This window comes from Pleurodeles waltl, chromosome 10, assembly GCF_031143425.1.
Source record: "Pleurodeles waltl isolate 20211129_DDA chromosome 10, aPleWal1.hap1.20221129, whole genome shotgun sequence".
In the NCBI taxonomy this organism is placed as follows: Eukaryota; Metazoa; Chordata; class Amphibia; order Caudata; family Salamandridae; genus Pleurodeles; species Pleurodeles waltl.
This window is the reverse complement of record NC_090449.1, coordinates 364,835,691-364,850,898: the sequence shown is the minus strand read 5'-3', so window position 1 is coordinate 364,850,898 and position 15,208 is coordinate 364,835,691. Positions and strand designations below refer to the sequence as shown.

Here is a 15,208-nt window from a genome sequence, read left to right as displayed (position 1 = left end):
GTGTCTATTTTTCACAAATTTCTGTGTTTGATAGGTTTCCGTAAATGGTTACAGATCCAAGGGCTAATTAGTACACTCACCTCAGTTATCATTATCGCCACAGAATGCTTTGGGCCCTTCCCTGATGCGGGCACTCGGCTTACCCACACACGTGAGGTACCATTTTTAGCGGGTGACTTGGGGCAATACTGGATGGAAGAAAGTTTGTGGCTCCCCTCAGATTCCAGAACTTTGGATTGCTGAAATATTAGGAAAATTTGTTTTTTTAGACACATTTTGAGTTTTGCAAAGGTTTCTTGGTGACAGAATCTGGTGAGAGCCCCACAAGTCACCCCATTCTGGATTCCCTTAGGTATCTAGTTTTCAAAACTGTACAGGTTGGCTGGTTTCCCTGGGTGCCAGCTGAGCAAGAGGCTAAAATCCACAGCTAGGCGCTTTGCAAAAAATGTGTCCGTTTTCATTGGAAAAATGTGATTTGTACATGTTGTGTTTTGGGGCATTTCCTGTGACAGGCACTAGGCCTACGCACACAAGGAAGGTACCATTTGTATTGGGAAACTTGGTGAAATCCTGGGTAGAAGGAAGTTGTTGCTCCCCTCAGATTGCAGAACTTTGCATCACTGAAATGTGAGGAACGTGTGTTTGTTTAGACACATTTAAAGGGTTGCAAAGGATTCTCGGTAACTAAACCTGGTGAAAGCCTCAGAAGTCACCCATTCTGGATCCTCCTTGGTTTCTAGTTTTCAAAAATGTATAAGCACTCTCGGGTTCCTTAGGTGCCGGTTGAGCTACAGGCCAAAATTCAAAGCTAGACACTTTGACAAAAACTAGTCAGTTTTCAGTGGAAAAATATGGTGTGTCCACATTGCGTTTTTGGGCATTCCCTGTTGCAGGCACTAGGCCTACTCACACAAGTAGGGTACCATTTTTATCAGGAGACTTAGGAGAATGCTGGGTGGAAGGAAGTTTGTGGCCTCCTTCCAATTCCAGAAGTTTCCATCACCCAAATGTAAGAAAAAAGTGTTGTTTGACAAATTTTGAGGTTTGCAAAGGATTCTGGGTGACAGAATATAGTGAGAGTCCGACAAGTCACCATATCTTGGTTTCCCCTTCGTGTCTAGTTTTAAAAAATAAATGGGTTTGATAGGTTTCCCTGAGTGGCGACTGAGCTTAAACCCAAAATCCACAGCTAGACACTTTGCAAAAAACACAACAGTTTTTATTAGATAAACCTGAGGTGTCCATGTTGTGGTTTGGAACGTTCCTGCCACGGAGACTAGGCCCACAAAAGTGAGGTACCATTTTTATTAGACGACTTGGGAGAGCACAGAGTAGAATAACTAGTGTTATTGCAAGAAGTAATTTTAAGAGATGCCCTGTAACTCACATGCTAGTGTGGGTACCCCCACATTCAGAGATGTGCAAATAACCACTGCTTTTAAACTTCATATCTTTTGCCCATTTTGGAAATACATAGGTTTCCTTGATACCTATTTTTCACTCTTTATATTTTGCTAAATGAATTGCTTTATACCAGGTAAACAATGAAAACCCATTGTAAGGTGCAGCTCATTTATTGGCTCTGGGTACCTTGGGTTGGTAATGAACCTACAAGCCCTATATGTCCCCACAACTAGAAGGGTCCAGCAGATATAATGGCATATTGCTTTAAAAAATCTGCCATAGATGGAAAAAGTTAGAGAAGCAGAGAAGCAGACATGGCTGTTTTTTCAACTCTATTTCAATATTTTTTTTATTTCAATGTTACTTTGTGTAGGAAAACCTTGAAGGATCTACGGAAATGACCCCTTGCTGAATTTAGAGTATTGTCTTCATTTCAGAAATGTTTAGCTGTCTGGGATTCACCATTGATTTCATACCCATTTCTGTCACTAACTAGAAGGAGGCTGAAAGCACAAAAATAGTAAAAATGGAGTATGTCCCAGTAAAATGCCAAAACTGTGTTGAAGATTTTGGTTTTCTGATTCAAGTCTGCCTGTTCCTGAAAGCTGGGAAGGTGGTGATTTTAGCACAGAAAACCCTTCTTTGATCCCATTTGCACGGAAAAAACCTGCTGCACCTTTTTCCCATTTTTCCCCCCAAAAATGAAATTTTAGCTGTATTTTGGCTAATTTCTCAGTCTCCTCCAGTGGAACACACAAACTCTGGGTACCTTTATAATCCCCAGGATGTTGGAAAAAAAAGAAAAAATATTTGTCATGGATAGCTTATGTGGACAAAAAGTTATGGGGGCCTACCCGCAAACTACCCCAAATAGCCAAAAAGGGCTCTGCACTGGGAGGGGAAAAGGATCAGCAGCTTAGGGGTTAACAGTTTCACATCAGAGTTGTGAGAGATCACAAAGCGAATTATTGAAAACTGATAAAAGGAGAAAAGTAGGACTCATTTTGCGTGGTTATAAGACGCTGGGATAGCTCTGAATGTCTGCAGTGGTGTGCCACAAAATGTCTGATCTACAGCATGTAAGGGGTATAGAAACACACACACATCTCACCACTATCCATAGGATTTAGAATAAATGGAGGCCCGCTGAAGGGTGGGGACCCCCTGCTATGTCCATAACTGCCCAACAGTCTACTATATGGAGGTATACCTTCTTCAATGGGTACATCCTTGGACATTTGTGGTAGATTAACATGCGCAAAGACACATATCTCTGAGAAAATGCATTTAGATGCTGTGCTTAGCAAACAAACCACAAAAAAAAAGTAGGGTAAAAAAAATGTCAATGACCATGACAAACTTAAGCAGAAAAGATAAAACATCAATAGGAGAAATTAAGAAAAATGGACAAAGGATGCAATATTCTAGGGAACACAAAATGTAGACCCAACAAGACTCCATGCTAAAAGGTTTCTCAGTACAAATAAATAAAATCGGAAAACAACAAAATGAAAATGTATCTGAGGGATCTTCTTAGTATTGTCTGGTATTAGGATTGCTCCGTTGGTTGACCTTAGTGTGCTTGTGATCAAATAAAATTAGCAGTTTGTTCCATTGAAGAATTCTGGTTTTACATTCAGGAAAAATGATGGGAGTAAAAATGTAAGGTTCAACCTGGAAATGCCTCCTGAGACATTCCATATATGCAGCTGAAGTTTTCACAGTAGAGCAAGTTGCTAGTATGAAAAATTCCAAACACTGCAGGGTTCCAAATGTGGGCAGACTGGAAGTGGACATTATAAGCACTAAGTAGCAGCTGTCATTCATTTAAAAGGTCAGTGCTGGATCTTCCTTTGGAGCTCAAGTCAATCAAGAAGGTTGGGCAAGAAAAGGGTATCAAGCAAAGCTGCTTCAGAGCCAGGTACCCTTGACTTATTATCCAGACTCAGTGATTCACCAAAGGATGTTTCCAAAGGCTCTCATCGGGCAAGGGCAAAAATAGTGATAACAGTTTCCAGCAGAAAGCTGAGGCACTTCACAACACAAAAATTGAGTCTTTTTGGAATTTGAAAATGGTACAGGTAGACTAACCTTGGTAGTAAACTCTTAGGGCGGGTCTACTACAACCTAGATGTCTGGACAAAAAGTTGTTGGTGTTTTTTATTAGCCCCACATGTGTCTTCTATTTCACTTTTCTGAACCCTTTTCTGCATTTCAGAAATCTAAGTCCCACAACAGTTCACATGTGACTAATTCACAACTCATCTATGGTAACAATCCATTCTGCATTCCAACAATCCCAGCTATTGGGATTTCAACCCAAGACCAGAAACTCAATCTAAAATCCTAAGAAAATATTCTAGAAGACTGCATCCAGGATCAAATGTTCTCAGGGATGTCAAACATATTACCTAATGAGATTCACACCTAGCTGCCTTTGATACTAATTTAGAGAATAGCATCCTCTGGGCAGGTTCCTTCTGGAGCATAATCCACTAGAAGGTCCAAGCAGCTTACCACGCATTTTCTGTACTGGGGAAACTAAAATATTTGTGTTTCTCTTTTTCACTTCTTGACCTCTGGGAAAATTAGACACCTAATGGGAGATTTTGATGTTATTCTCATGCATTGCTCAGACTCCATAATCCTATTTGTCGGACTTGGTCCTTTCGTCATTGTTACCCGCAAACATTTTGCCTTCAACCTTCCTTTTTTCATAACCCTTTTGTATTTCCTTTTAGGACTCCATGCACATGTACATTTAGGGTTTACATGTTCAGGTAGTAGAAAACTCTTACATTTGTTTTTCAATATTACAAGGCCTCCCGCTCACATAGGATAACATTAGGTTATCTTATTGCATTTAATAGTGATGATCGTTTGCTTGGAAGCAGGTGGGGCTGTCATGTTTGGTCTGTTATGAATTATAATTTAAAAACATGTTTAATTGTAAAGTTGAATTTAAATTAAAACTCTGAAAATGCTACTTTTACAAAACTGTCATTTGTTTGTGCTGAACATTTGGTGCTTGCAGTCTCAGTCCTCGGTCACATGACTAGGTATATCTGATAGTTGGCCTTTGCATGTTCATCTCAGACAGTGTCACAAAGGGAGAGTTTGCTGTTGGTAGTATGGGCCAACCTGAATTGACGGGTGGGATGGAGCTGTCACCTACCATGCTTGTACTTCAATAAGGGCGGACCTCGTACATTGACAAAGAACTTCACACTAGCCTGTTGTCACCCCAGACATCTTAAGGCCTGGGTAGTGGAAGGAAGGAAATTCCAGATCTAAAAGTTTCTCTCTCTCTTCAAAGTTGCTGGCAAGTAACTGTTGAATCCTAAGACACACTCTTCAGAACGCTCTTGGCCCTGCAGACTCTACAAGAAGAGTAGCTACTCTGCTACCTCGAACCGCCCAGATGTTTGAGGTCTGCTCTGCTGCCTGAAGCCTGTCTTGCTGGTTGAACCGAGGACTACCAGAGTGTCTCCAAGGGTCAGTTAACTGGCCTCCTGCTCTGACCACAGAGCAGCAATGCTCCTGACATGTGGCTACATCAGAACTGATGCAGCATGAAGCATCTTTACGCAAGTCCTCACATTGCTAGCTCTTGACCAGTGGCTTCCTCAGAAACGACACAGCGTGATGCATGTTGACGCAAGTTATCACATCGCCAGCTCCAGATTGGTGGCTTCCTCAGAACCAAAGCAGTGTGCAGCACTTCTATGCCAGACCCTACATTGGAACTCCTGACCGGCTGCTTCAACAGCCCCAACCCAGGGTGACCCAACTCGACACCAGCAGCGCAGCTCCTGATTGATGCCTCTGAAAGCACTGACCAGTTAGATGCATCTTGATTCAGGTGCACACAGAACAGCTCCAGCTTGATAGGTCTTTGACACAGTGTGGCACATGCCACCACAGACTTCACATCTTGATTACAAAGGGCACAAGGTACTATCTCTGCAGGCAAACTTGGTCCTGTGTCGAGTCTGTGATCCATCGCTGTTGGCCTGAACTTGTGATTTTGTCCTGGTACTGTGCGACCAGATAGCAATAATTGGTGCATTTGCCTCTCAGAGCAGATTTTCTGTGGAATCGTTAAAATGTGCATAACTCCAGTTCTACTGATTGGATTGTTGTCCCTTTGGTCTCATTTAGTTTATTAAATGTTGCTGTATGTTTCTAAATCGATTTGAGTTTTTTCTTGCTTTATGTTCTCACTTTATTACTGTCTGTGGACTGCCTAAACACTTTACTCATTGCCTCTCAGTTAAGCCTGACTGCATATGTGCCAAATTCCCAGAAGGTTAAGAACAGGATAGCTTAGTATCTTTTCGTGGTTCAACCTGACAAGGATTGTGGTTGTTGCTTGTGTTGGGCTTCACCCCCCTCAACCAATAACCCAATTTCTCACACTATTGCGCAGAAGCTTTGTGATGTTTGCTTTCAAGCTGTTTAAATCTCATAAAATACATGTGTGAAAAATGTATATGGTGTAAGAGTTCAACTTTGGAAAGTAATACTCCACGGCTTAAGTGCTCCCCTAACTCCATGAACGAGGACAAGCTATTTAAAAAATCATAAATGTATTCCTCATCTGCATGTAAAACCAGTAGGTTTTCCTCATGTGTGGAATATAGACAGGAAGTTTGGAGAGGGCTCTTCAATAACAGGAAATCACAACAAAAGTCACATTTAAATGCTCCTGACATAGGAAAGATAAACCACAATATACTTTCTCCCTTATCCTGCCCTATGTACAGCTAAGCACTTGAACTGTCAGTATTGGCTAAGCTCCCATCAGCACCAACTGCATAACATAATTAGTTTTCTCCCTCAGTACAGGATAGCTAATTTTTGACAGTATTTTCTCTGGAAAACATGGAAATGTGCATGTAACATATTACTTTAAGGAAATGAGCTAAATGAAACCTGTCTTTTGATGTGTGTTTTAGGTGGAACTATGCATAGGCAATAAAGGTCATATCAGTCACTATCAACAGCCCTAAGAAAATATTTTCACACCAAATCTTTTCAAGGGAAATGTGCTTCAACTTTAAGTTGACTTTCACTCTGTATGTGACATGTAAGCCAAAGAGATATATTTCAGGAATAAGAAGTTGTCCTGATGCAGTCCAAGTCAGTCTCAAGTTGTAAGGTCCAGGGGATGATCACTTTGCAAATGGAAAGCAGTGTTGAAGTGCTGGAGGCCTGGATATCAAGCTTCCGTTCACAAAACGTTCGACAATCTCGAGGTCAAACATGCAAATCCACTGAAGATTTTACTAGGGTACTTGGATGTTTCCACAATGGCACACCACAGTGAGCGTATTCCCTCTAATTCACTTTCTCAGGTCCTTTTCCACTGACTAATAATCTAAACAGATTGTCACGTTGGTGGATTCATGGTAAACGAAATGCTTGTCTATCAAGGTGGGCATTCTCAGAATGCTATGTTTCATTATGAAAAGTAAAAACATTGCCAGTGCATACCTGCTTGACAAACACCTTTTTAGAATTGTGTAGTGGATGCCTATTGAGCAGTTAACTAGATTTCATTGGTAGCAGTGATCTCAGTATTGGCTAGGACGCTGAGGGGAAGAGGTAAACAATTACCAGATTAGCAAGTGACTAAGTAAGGCTGGGAAGAAGTAAATAGCAGACAGCATCACAGAGGCTATGCATGTGGGTGAGGGACCAATGGCTGACGGAGCCAGCTGCAAGCTGTCTTCTCAATGCTATTAAGATTTTTATGAAAGGATATAACCCTAATAATTCATAGAACCTTGGGGATTTGGTGGCTGACAAGCAAGCAAACTAATGTGAGACTCACAAATCTTTGTTCGGCTAAATCTTTTATGGGTAGCGTTTTCAGTGGCAATGGGGCATGGAGTGGAGGAATGCAGTACATTCTGTAGGCATTAGTCATTGCAATGTTCTACAAGGAATAATGATTGTTTAGATTTAAAACTCAATCTGACTTTGTCATCATACAAAGCTAGTGCCAAAATAGAGAGAACCTATATTTTGATCAGAGACGTCTAACACTTCGATGTATCGAGTTATATAAAAACATTTACAATATAAACAAAATGAGCCTCAAATCCACAGAGTTGACTTTATTATAGTATGGCTATTAGCGAAAATAAAGCAGACGGTAGAAAAAAGAACAAGGATATAAAATGTGTTAGCAATTGTCATCCCTACCTATTGCCTATGAGGGTTTGCAAATGAGCTTAATTGTAAATGCACAGTTGGGTATAAGAGCAATGTTAAAACATCAATGTTAATATCTCTAGGGTTGACGCAGCAATAAATCAGACAGAACATCTAGTTAAACGTAGTTTTGAGGTGGGTACACAAAACATTAAGATACTCTCTGGCATACCCAGAATCCACCTGGCCCTTCCAACCAAAGCACCACTCAATGCAGCAGTTGAACTAGAATCCGGTTCCATCAGCTCGCTTCATATTTGATCTTACTCACCATGGCGTGACCAACCAACAATTTTAACAAACAAGTCTTATTACACAAAACTAAACATTACGTGTACATAGCTTGCACTAAATCTGTTTACAAACTGGCAGCATTTGATGCTAATCCTGCAAAGCGCCAAAATAGCTTAAAAAATGTTGCTGCTAGTTCCCTAACTACTGCAATGGTGCACCATACCTTTAATATATGGCGAACACAAGGTGGTGTTGGGGGGTGCTACAGGGCACAAGAAAAGTGGCACTGCATTGGATGCAGCACCACTTTCCTTAAATCTGCCCCTTAATATTTTTACTAAACTTTAGAGCCACAAAAGAACAGACAGTGAATGTTTAAAGAAAACATTTAACAAAAAAACTAAAGCAAACTATAAGGTACACAAAATGGGAAAACGAATGCAAAAATACAAAAACACATTAACAACAAGTTTTTAAAATAAATGAAAGATACCAAATAAAAAAATATTCCTTTATAATTTGGACTAATGGCTTAGAAAGATTGTAAGCCTTCATAATGAGCAGCCTTCTTTGGAAATAAAAGCAAAAAACACACTAGTGCTTGGGGAAATGCAAGTTTGTAAGAGCTAGGAACTCTTAGAAGTAATGGGCGGGTATGAGCATAGAGCTATTGCATTTTGCACTATAAGGAGCTTTTGAACGTTAATGTGTTCAGGATTCATCATGGTGTTTATGGTGTACAGCGCCTCACCCTTGACACAAAATGTATATTGCACCCACTGTCAGTCATGCCAGTATACTGAAGCCGGCAAAGAAATGGACACAAGTGAGTACCACATGGCTCCACAGCAGTCAGAAGGGTGATGTACAAATATCAGCTAGCAATAATAATTAATGAAAGACAAGAACATATAAAATACGATATCATTGGTGAAGACTTACGCCAAACATTTGTCTGAGATCTGGATCCCGAAATCTGAAAGGGATATTTGATACATGCAACCTCTTAGGCTGCGTCTTGTTGTCTGTGTTTTCGGAGGACTGTGTCTGCTGCTGGCCATCGGTCTGTGCTGCATCATCTGTCTGCTGTAGGTAAAAAAAAAAAAAACAACAAGTGAATCGTTGAACCCTATCTTTATTATGTTCTTATCACAAAAATATATTTATGCCCAATGTGATATACGGTCTGAGTTCAAAGAGAAGCAACAATTTAGCATTTGGATAGCAGCGTACCCTGTACAGAGCAGTCAAAAGTGGAACAGGAACTGCCAAACTAGACTTCACTATCGATATTCCTCCATCTGATTACTAGACCTAGACGACTTTTTAAGTGTGGCAGCAAAATTCTCTAAATTTTCAAATTTCACATTATGCAAAATCTGTGAAATTTCCTCAAATCTCACTTTTCAATATTCTGTGTACTTTTTATCTAAGAGAGACTGCCGCACTGTGAAAAATGTCTTGCAGGTGAGGTATTCTGCTCAAAGCAGTGCCATTTCTATAGCTCACCTAATTTTTTATGCAAGTTATTCACTCGCCTGAAATAATCCCTCACAAAAATGGGAATTTAGTTTGAGCAATCTTGCAGAAATATCCTGACACTTTGTTGGAAAATATACAAAATTTTAGACTGCTCTAATCACTACTCGAATGGCACATGAAGAGACTCTGGCCCTCATTCTGACCCTGGCGGATTGAATCCGCCAGGGCCGAGGGCAGCGAATGCACCGCCAACAGGCTGGCGGTGCATTCATGGGCATTCTGACCGCGGCGGTAACGCCGCGGTCAGAAACGGGAAACCAGCGGTCTCCCGCCGGTTTCCCGCTGCCCATGGGAATCCTCCATGGCGGCGCAGCTTGTGGGGATTCCGACCCCCTTCCCGCCAGCCTGGTTCTGGCGGTTTACACCGCCAGAACCTGGCTGGCGGGAACGGGTGTCGTGGGGCCCCTGGGGGCCCCTGCAGTGCCCATGCCAATGGCATGGGCACTGCAGGGGCCCCCTAACAGGGCCCCACATTGCTTTTCAGTGTCTGCTTAGCAGACACTGAAAAGCGCGACGGGTGCCACAGCACCCGTCGCACACCTTCCACTCCGCCGGCTCCATTCGGAGCCGGCATCCTCGTGGAAGGCGCTTTCCCGCTGGGCCGCCGGGCGATCTTTTGCAGATCGCCCGCCGGCCCAGCGGGAAAGTTGAAATGCCCCCCGCGGTCTTCTGACCGCGGGGCGGTGTTTGGGCGGTTTCCGCCCGGCGGGCGGCGTCCGCCGCCCGTCCGGGTCGGAATGAGGCCCTCTGTGTGCCCACATGGAGGAAGAAATGATACATTAATACATATTTGTGACTTGATATAGTTATTCACCTTCACATGTGTAATACGAATTACTGAATGCATCTTGGATGCTTTTTGTGCAAGATGATCCCCAGCCCCTGGCCAGAACTGTGTGTATAAATGTATTTATTTATGCTTGCACTGATGCTATTTCTCCCAAGCGTGTGGAACGTAACGCCATGTGTCTGTAAGAGGCATATCTCTGCACCTAATCCCTGATTTGTTTAAAGCTCTGAATTTCCCATCAGAACCATCTTTGTACTAGATAAATACTCTCTTGGAAAGAATCACATTTAAAATCATCATTCAGCTGCTTATGTTCATCTGAATAGTCTACAAATACTATGATTTCATGATGTACTCATTTAGTTGCTAGCCTATATTCGATCTTTTCACTTTGAAGCTTTTTATCCATATTACTGTTACATGAGAAATTCTCATTGTGTACATTGTTTTAAACAGAATTGTGCTTGCCTACTATATCACACTATTGGTTGCATTTGTTCTCTCATTGTAAATGGTGCCTCTTGTTTTGAATAGTTGCATTAAAACTACTCCCATTTTTCCTGATGATGTGTTTCCTTGCCTAGTAATAACAATAATCAAAGATGATTCCAACATTCAAGACATACTAATGCAATTCTTCGCAGTCATCATTATCATCAAATATTCTTTATTTGCTTTTTTTAAAACCATAACAGACGCGGAAGACAAAAAGAGAACATACAGTGCAATAATACAAATATACCATCAACCGACAAACGATCTCAGTCAAAACGACTCAGGGGCAGAGTTAAGGAAAGTGGCGCTGCACCCAGTGCAGCGCCACTTTCCTTGCACCCCTCAGCACCCCCTTCCACCACCATGTGTGTGCTGTATGTAAAATATGGCGCACTGTGGCGCAGGGTAGGGGACATTAGTGTTATTTTTTTACGCTATTGATGTACTCAGCAGGAGTGGCGCCAACATTTTGGATTTACTCCTGCAGAGTACATAGGGGTTCATTATATATAATGGTATGCACCCTTTTAACACCTGCTCTGAGCAAGCATGAAATGTGCCGAAAAAATGACACAAGGAAATCTTTTAGATTTTCTTGCACCATTTGTGCGTCCTCCCTAATGGGGGAACGCCCTCCTTCCATACATTATGACTGGCGCAGGCTTAATGTGGCGCAAGGGTTTACAAAGTGGCGCAGTGCATGCATTGAGCCACTTTGTAAATATGGCGTGGGGAAAATGCCACTTTAGCCCCACCTTAGCAACAAAACAATGACACTATGGTGGTGCTAAGGTGCAGCTAGGGGCTCCTAAATATGCTGCACAATTTCTTTAATACAGATTATAAATGACAATACCGGATAAAAAGATTTAAACAATAAAAACTCCTGCAGGAAAGTCCAGCAGAACACCCAGACAACCCACCCTTACCAAGCCCTCACTCAGGTTTTTTTTTTGGACATTCTATTACCAATGACCAAAAAGTACAGAGATCAGAGGAGAGGTCTCCTGAAAGAATCACTTTAAAATACTGAAATGCAAGTTCGGACATATGGCTTATTTGAACACCTGCTAATAGCACATGCCTCTACTTCATGCCCACGCTATTTATTTTATGTAAGTGTTGTAATTCTCTTTCAATAGACATAGACTCATTCCCACCCTGGCTCAATTATCAAACCTTCTGTTGTATACAGCATTAATCATAAAAATTTTAATGTCTGTGAGTATCAAAGCTCAGTAACTTCACCAATCTATTATAGGGTACATCTACTAGCAACACAACTGGCTACAAAACTGACCCATGCAATAGGTAATGCCTTGACCTCCTGTTGTACTTGCTCCATGATAGCCAGATTATCGGCTGTTTCCTGGTCTGAGCAGTTTGTGTTATCATACATTGTGTGACTTTTTGGTGCTAAGTAGTTATGTCTTATGGCCTATTTCTACACTGAAGGAGACATGAGGTCTACTTCCAAACAACCCTTGGAATGAAAACAGCGTGCTCTAAAAATATTGATTTGAGACCCTGAAAACTTTGCTCAAACACCCCTGCCCATTGAGGGCCCAACAAAATCGCCTTCTATGAAAACCTTACCACCACTTGTAAGCAAGGTCACAAAACCTTTTTATGAAATCGTCCTACTATCACTTTCAGAACTGAAACACTCCACCAAAAGGTCAGTGGCCTATTGTCTGAGGACCTCTACTTGATAAAAAAGAGGAAGATTCAATTAAACTCATTGGTACAAATACCAGTCCCTGCTTGACTATGTAATATGTCAATCTGAGTTCTGACTATGGTGCACGTAGGAAAGCACAATACTGAATATCAGGAGAGAGCTACTTTCCACTCAAGCCAGACTGTCACAAGATGTCACTAGACCTTTACATGTGAATCAATATAAATTACTTCATCATCCTTCTTTAATGTTTGGCTGTAGTAACTGGAAATGAGATAAGCCACCTTGGCCTGAATCCCTTTGCTTCTGCAAATAAGAAGATCCGGTTAAAGTTGGCCATTTGTCTCCATTTAACCACAATCAACTGCACAGCACCACGTGGAAGGGTCCTCTTATAAACCTTCTTCAACATATACATATCCTCACTGATTGCTATATTGAAAATAGATACATTGAACAGCATAATTACTTGGATGAAACTAGCGCCTACCACAAGATTGACAATGGATGTGTGAATCAACGTCGACTGGCAAACCGCCTGGAAAAAGTCCAAGACTGGATACATTTGCCCTGTCTCACCAGCCAAACAACTTCTGTCTTCTTCATTCTTTTCATTCTGCAGACCTTAACTTCCCTAATCGTCTAACCTGATTCAATGGCTAAGGTCAATAAAGAAACTGTGCAACTCTGGTGTATGAAAGTAGACACTGTTTCACTTTCCCTATAACCAATAGTGCTTTAAACAAGCTAGGAAAACACCATCATATGTAATACCTCTATGACAACTGTGATAGTCATCTCCCCTCTAGACCACTGTATTGTCTTACACAACAAGAATCCACAAAGTATATCCCTAAGGTGCTAAGAGACCAGAATTATATTGTCAAGACATAATGTGCCTGAGGAGGCATATCAGCATCACACCTGCCCTGGAGTTCTCACACCTGCTTTTCATTACAGGAGGACTGCAATATTAGATAATATGGCTAGCTCACAAAGCAAATGTTCAGCATTCAGATGTGGCTGACCACTATGAAGATTCAACCCATCTGACAAAAAACAAATAGAAATAACATTTGTGAAAATTCTTTCATGTTCAGGGTTCTACAGTCTGGAATGCGCATTGACAACACTTCAGAATTTAAGAACACATATAACAGGAATATCCCAAAACTAGATATTTTTCACTGATGACATTGCGCCAGGATGTAGATCCTAGTCGCCATCATATTCCTCAAAATGGTCTAGCCCTGATCTGTGGAACACACATTTTCCTGGACATAGTTGAGACACATGAAGAACCTCTGCCCTCAGTGCACTTACTGCTTTCAACCTCAATCCATGATTCCCATCAGGCTAATGGAACTCCACTTGGATGCTGTGGGTGGCCCCATTCATCCGTGTCACAAAGTTCACTTGAATTGCTCATTGCAAGTGAACACCAATGTTCAAATAATGGTATTTATCTCTTAGTGTTCAATGTATCTTAATTATTCTAGTTTATTCTAACACATTTCTACATACACATTGGCTATTTGGACAAAACACATTTGGTCAGTGTGACTTGACATCAGATGTGGTTTATTGTCATATTTGATACTTCAGTTATTTTTATGAAGAACACAATTGCTAACAAAAATGCAGTGCAGCTAATCATGTCTTCAGGTAAGTGGTAGACCCCCATCTCCCTATTTCTTGTTCTCTGCCACGCATGTGCATTCTGCACATCTCCCACTTTACACTCATCCTATGGTATGCATCTCTTAAGGGGAAATAAACTTCCTGTCTCAATATATGTGTCATTTTCCTATCCACTTGTGACTCTATATTATTCTGTCTACTTTTTTATTTGTACTTGTACTCTCAGGTGTTAATTACTAGCATTCATTTTTGGTGACTGGGAGTTACTTTTTGTCATCATACTTTAACCCAGAGCAGTAGAGAAAGAAAGAAAAAACATATGGAAGACCTATGAAGTTAATGATAACATAGCAGTGAAAAAGAGATAAAACACAGATGAAAAAGAATCTGAGCAAATAAGTTAAGGAAGAAGGAAGTGTATAAATCATGTTCGGACCATGACTGGTGATGGCAGCTTAGCTGATCGGCTCCATGCGTGGTAGTATCTCAGGTGCTGCAGCATGGTACACAGGGCTGTGGGGGTGATTGTGCTCATCACCCAGTCTGCCTCTAAGACCCAGGGAGGGGTCCGGACCCCCATAGCGACCCTCATGACATGGGCACCAAGGCCCCAGGGTGCCCCAACTGCTGCTATGAAGCTAGATTTGCTGCCATAATTGAAGCCTTGACCTGGAGTAGTGATGCAGGATGCACGCATGCTGCCCACTCTTTACACCAGTCCGGATCAGGAACGGCAGGCCTTTGTGATGTCTCATGCCTGGACTGGGGGCCCCCAAGGGAGGGCCCTCTGCCTTGATTCTGCCTCTTGCCCATCTTCACACAGCCTGTCTGCAGCATGAAGGCGTTTCCCAACCACTTCAGGACATCGTGCCTGGCCAACCACCATCGAGGGCACCGGGCAGCCTGACCACTAACACTATAGTGAGCTGTGGGGTTCCCCTGTGGCTCAGCAACTTGGTCACCCACTCATCACATTGTGTCCCCTCTCATGTAATGAGGCCCCCCACAACCCTCCCCCAGCATGAACAAACTGCAAAATGGTGAAGCCAACCACCCACTCTAGGAACAAGTAAGCCGGCCTTATGGCAACGTGTACACCGGGCGGTTCAACCTTGGACACAGAGCCGAGCCGAGTGGGCCCCTCATGGCACAGTAAGGCCAGTTCCCACATCCACAGGGCACCTTACACATACCTCTGGTGA

General features: G+C 42.0%; 1 protein-coding gene across 29 annotated transcripts in view; it reads right to left on the bottom strand.

Annotated features, from left to right (window-relative positions):
- RBFOX1 (RNA binding fox-1 homolog 1) overlaps positions 1-15,208 on the bottom strand; it is a 788,453-nt gene that overhangs the window by 364,230 nt on the left and 409,015 nt on the right. For 28 of the 29 annotated variants that reach the window (XR_011199113.1, XR_011199112.1, XM_069210596.1 and 25 more), the window contains exon 3: positions 8,800-8,943. Coding sequence is in view for 27 of the 29 variants with exons in the window: in XM_069210596.1 (XP_069066697.1) it covers positions 8,800-8,943 (144 nt within the window). In the remaining 2 variants the exon portion in view is untranslated. The remainder of the gene's footprint in view (positions 1-8,799; positions 8,944-15,208) is intronic. The other variant, XM_069210583.1, reaches the window with a different exon arrangement.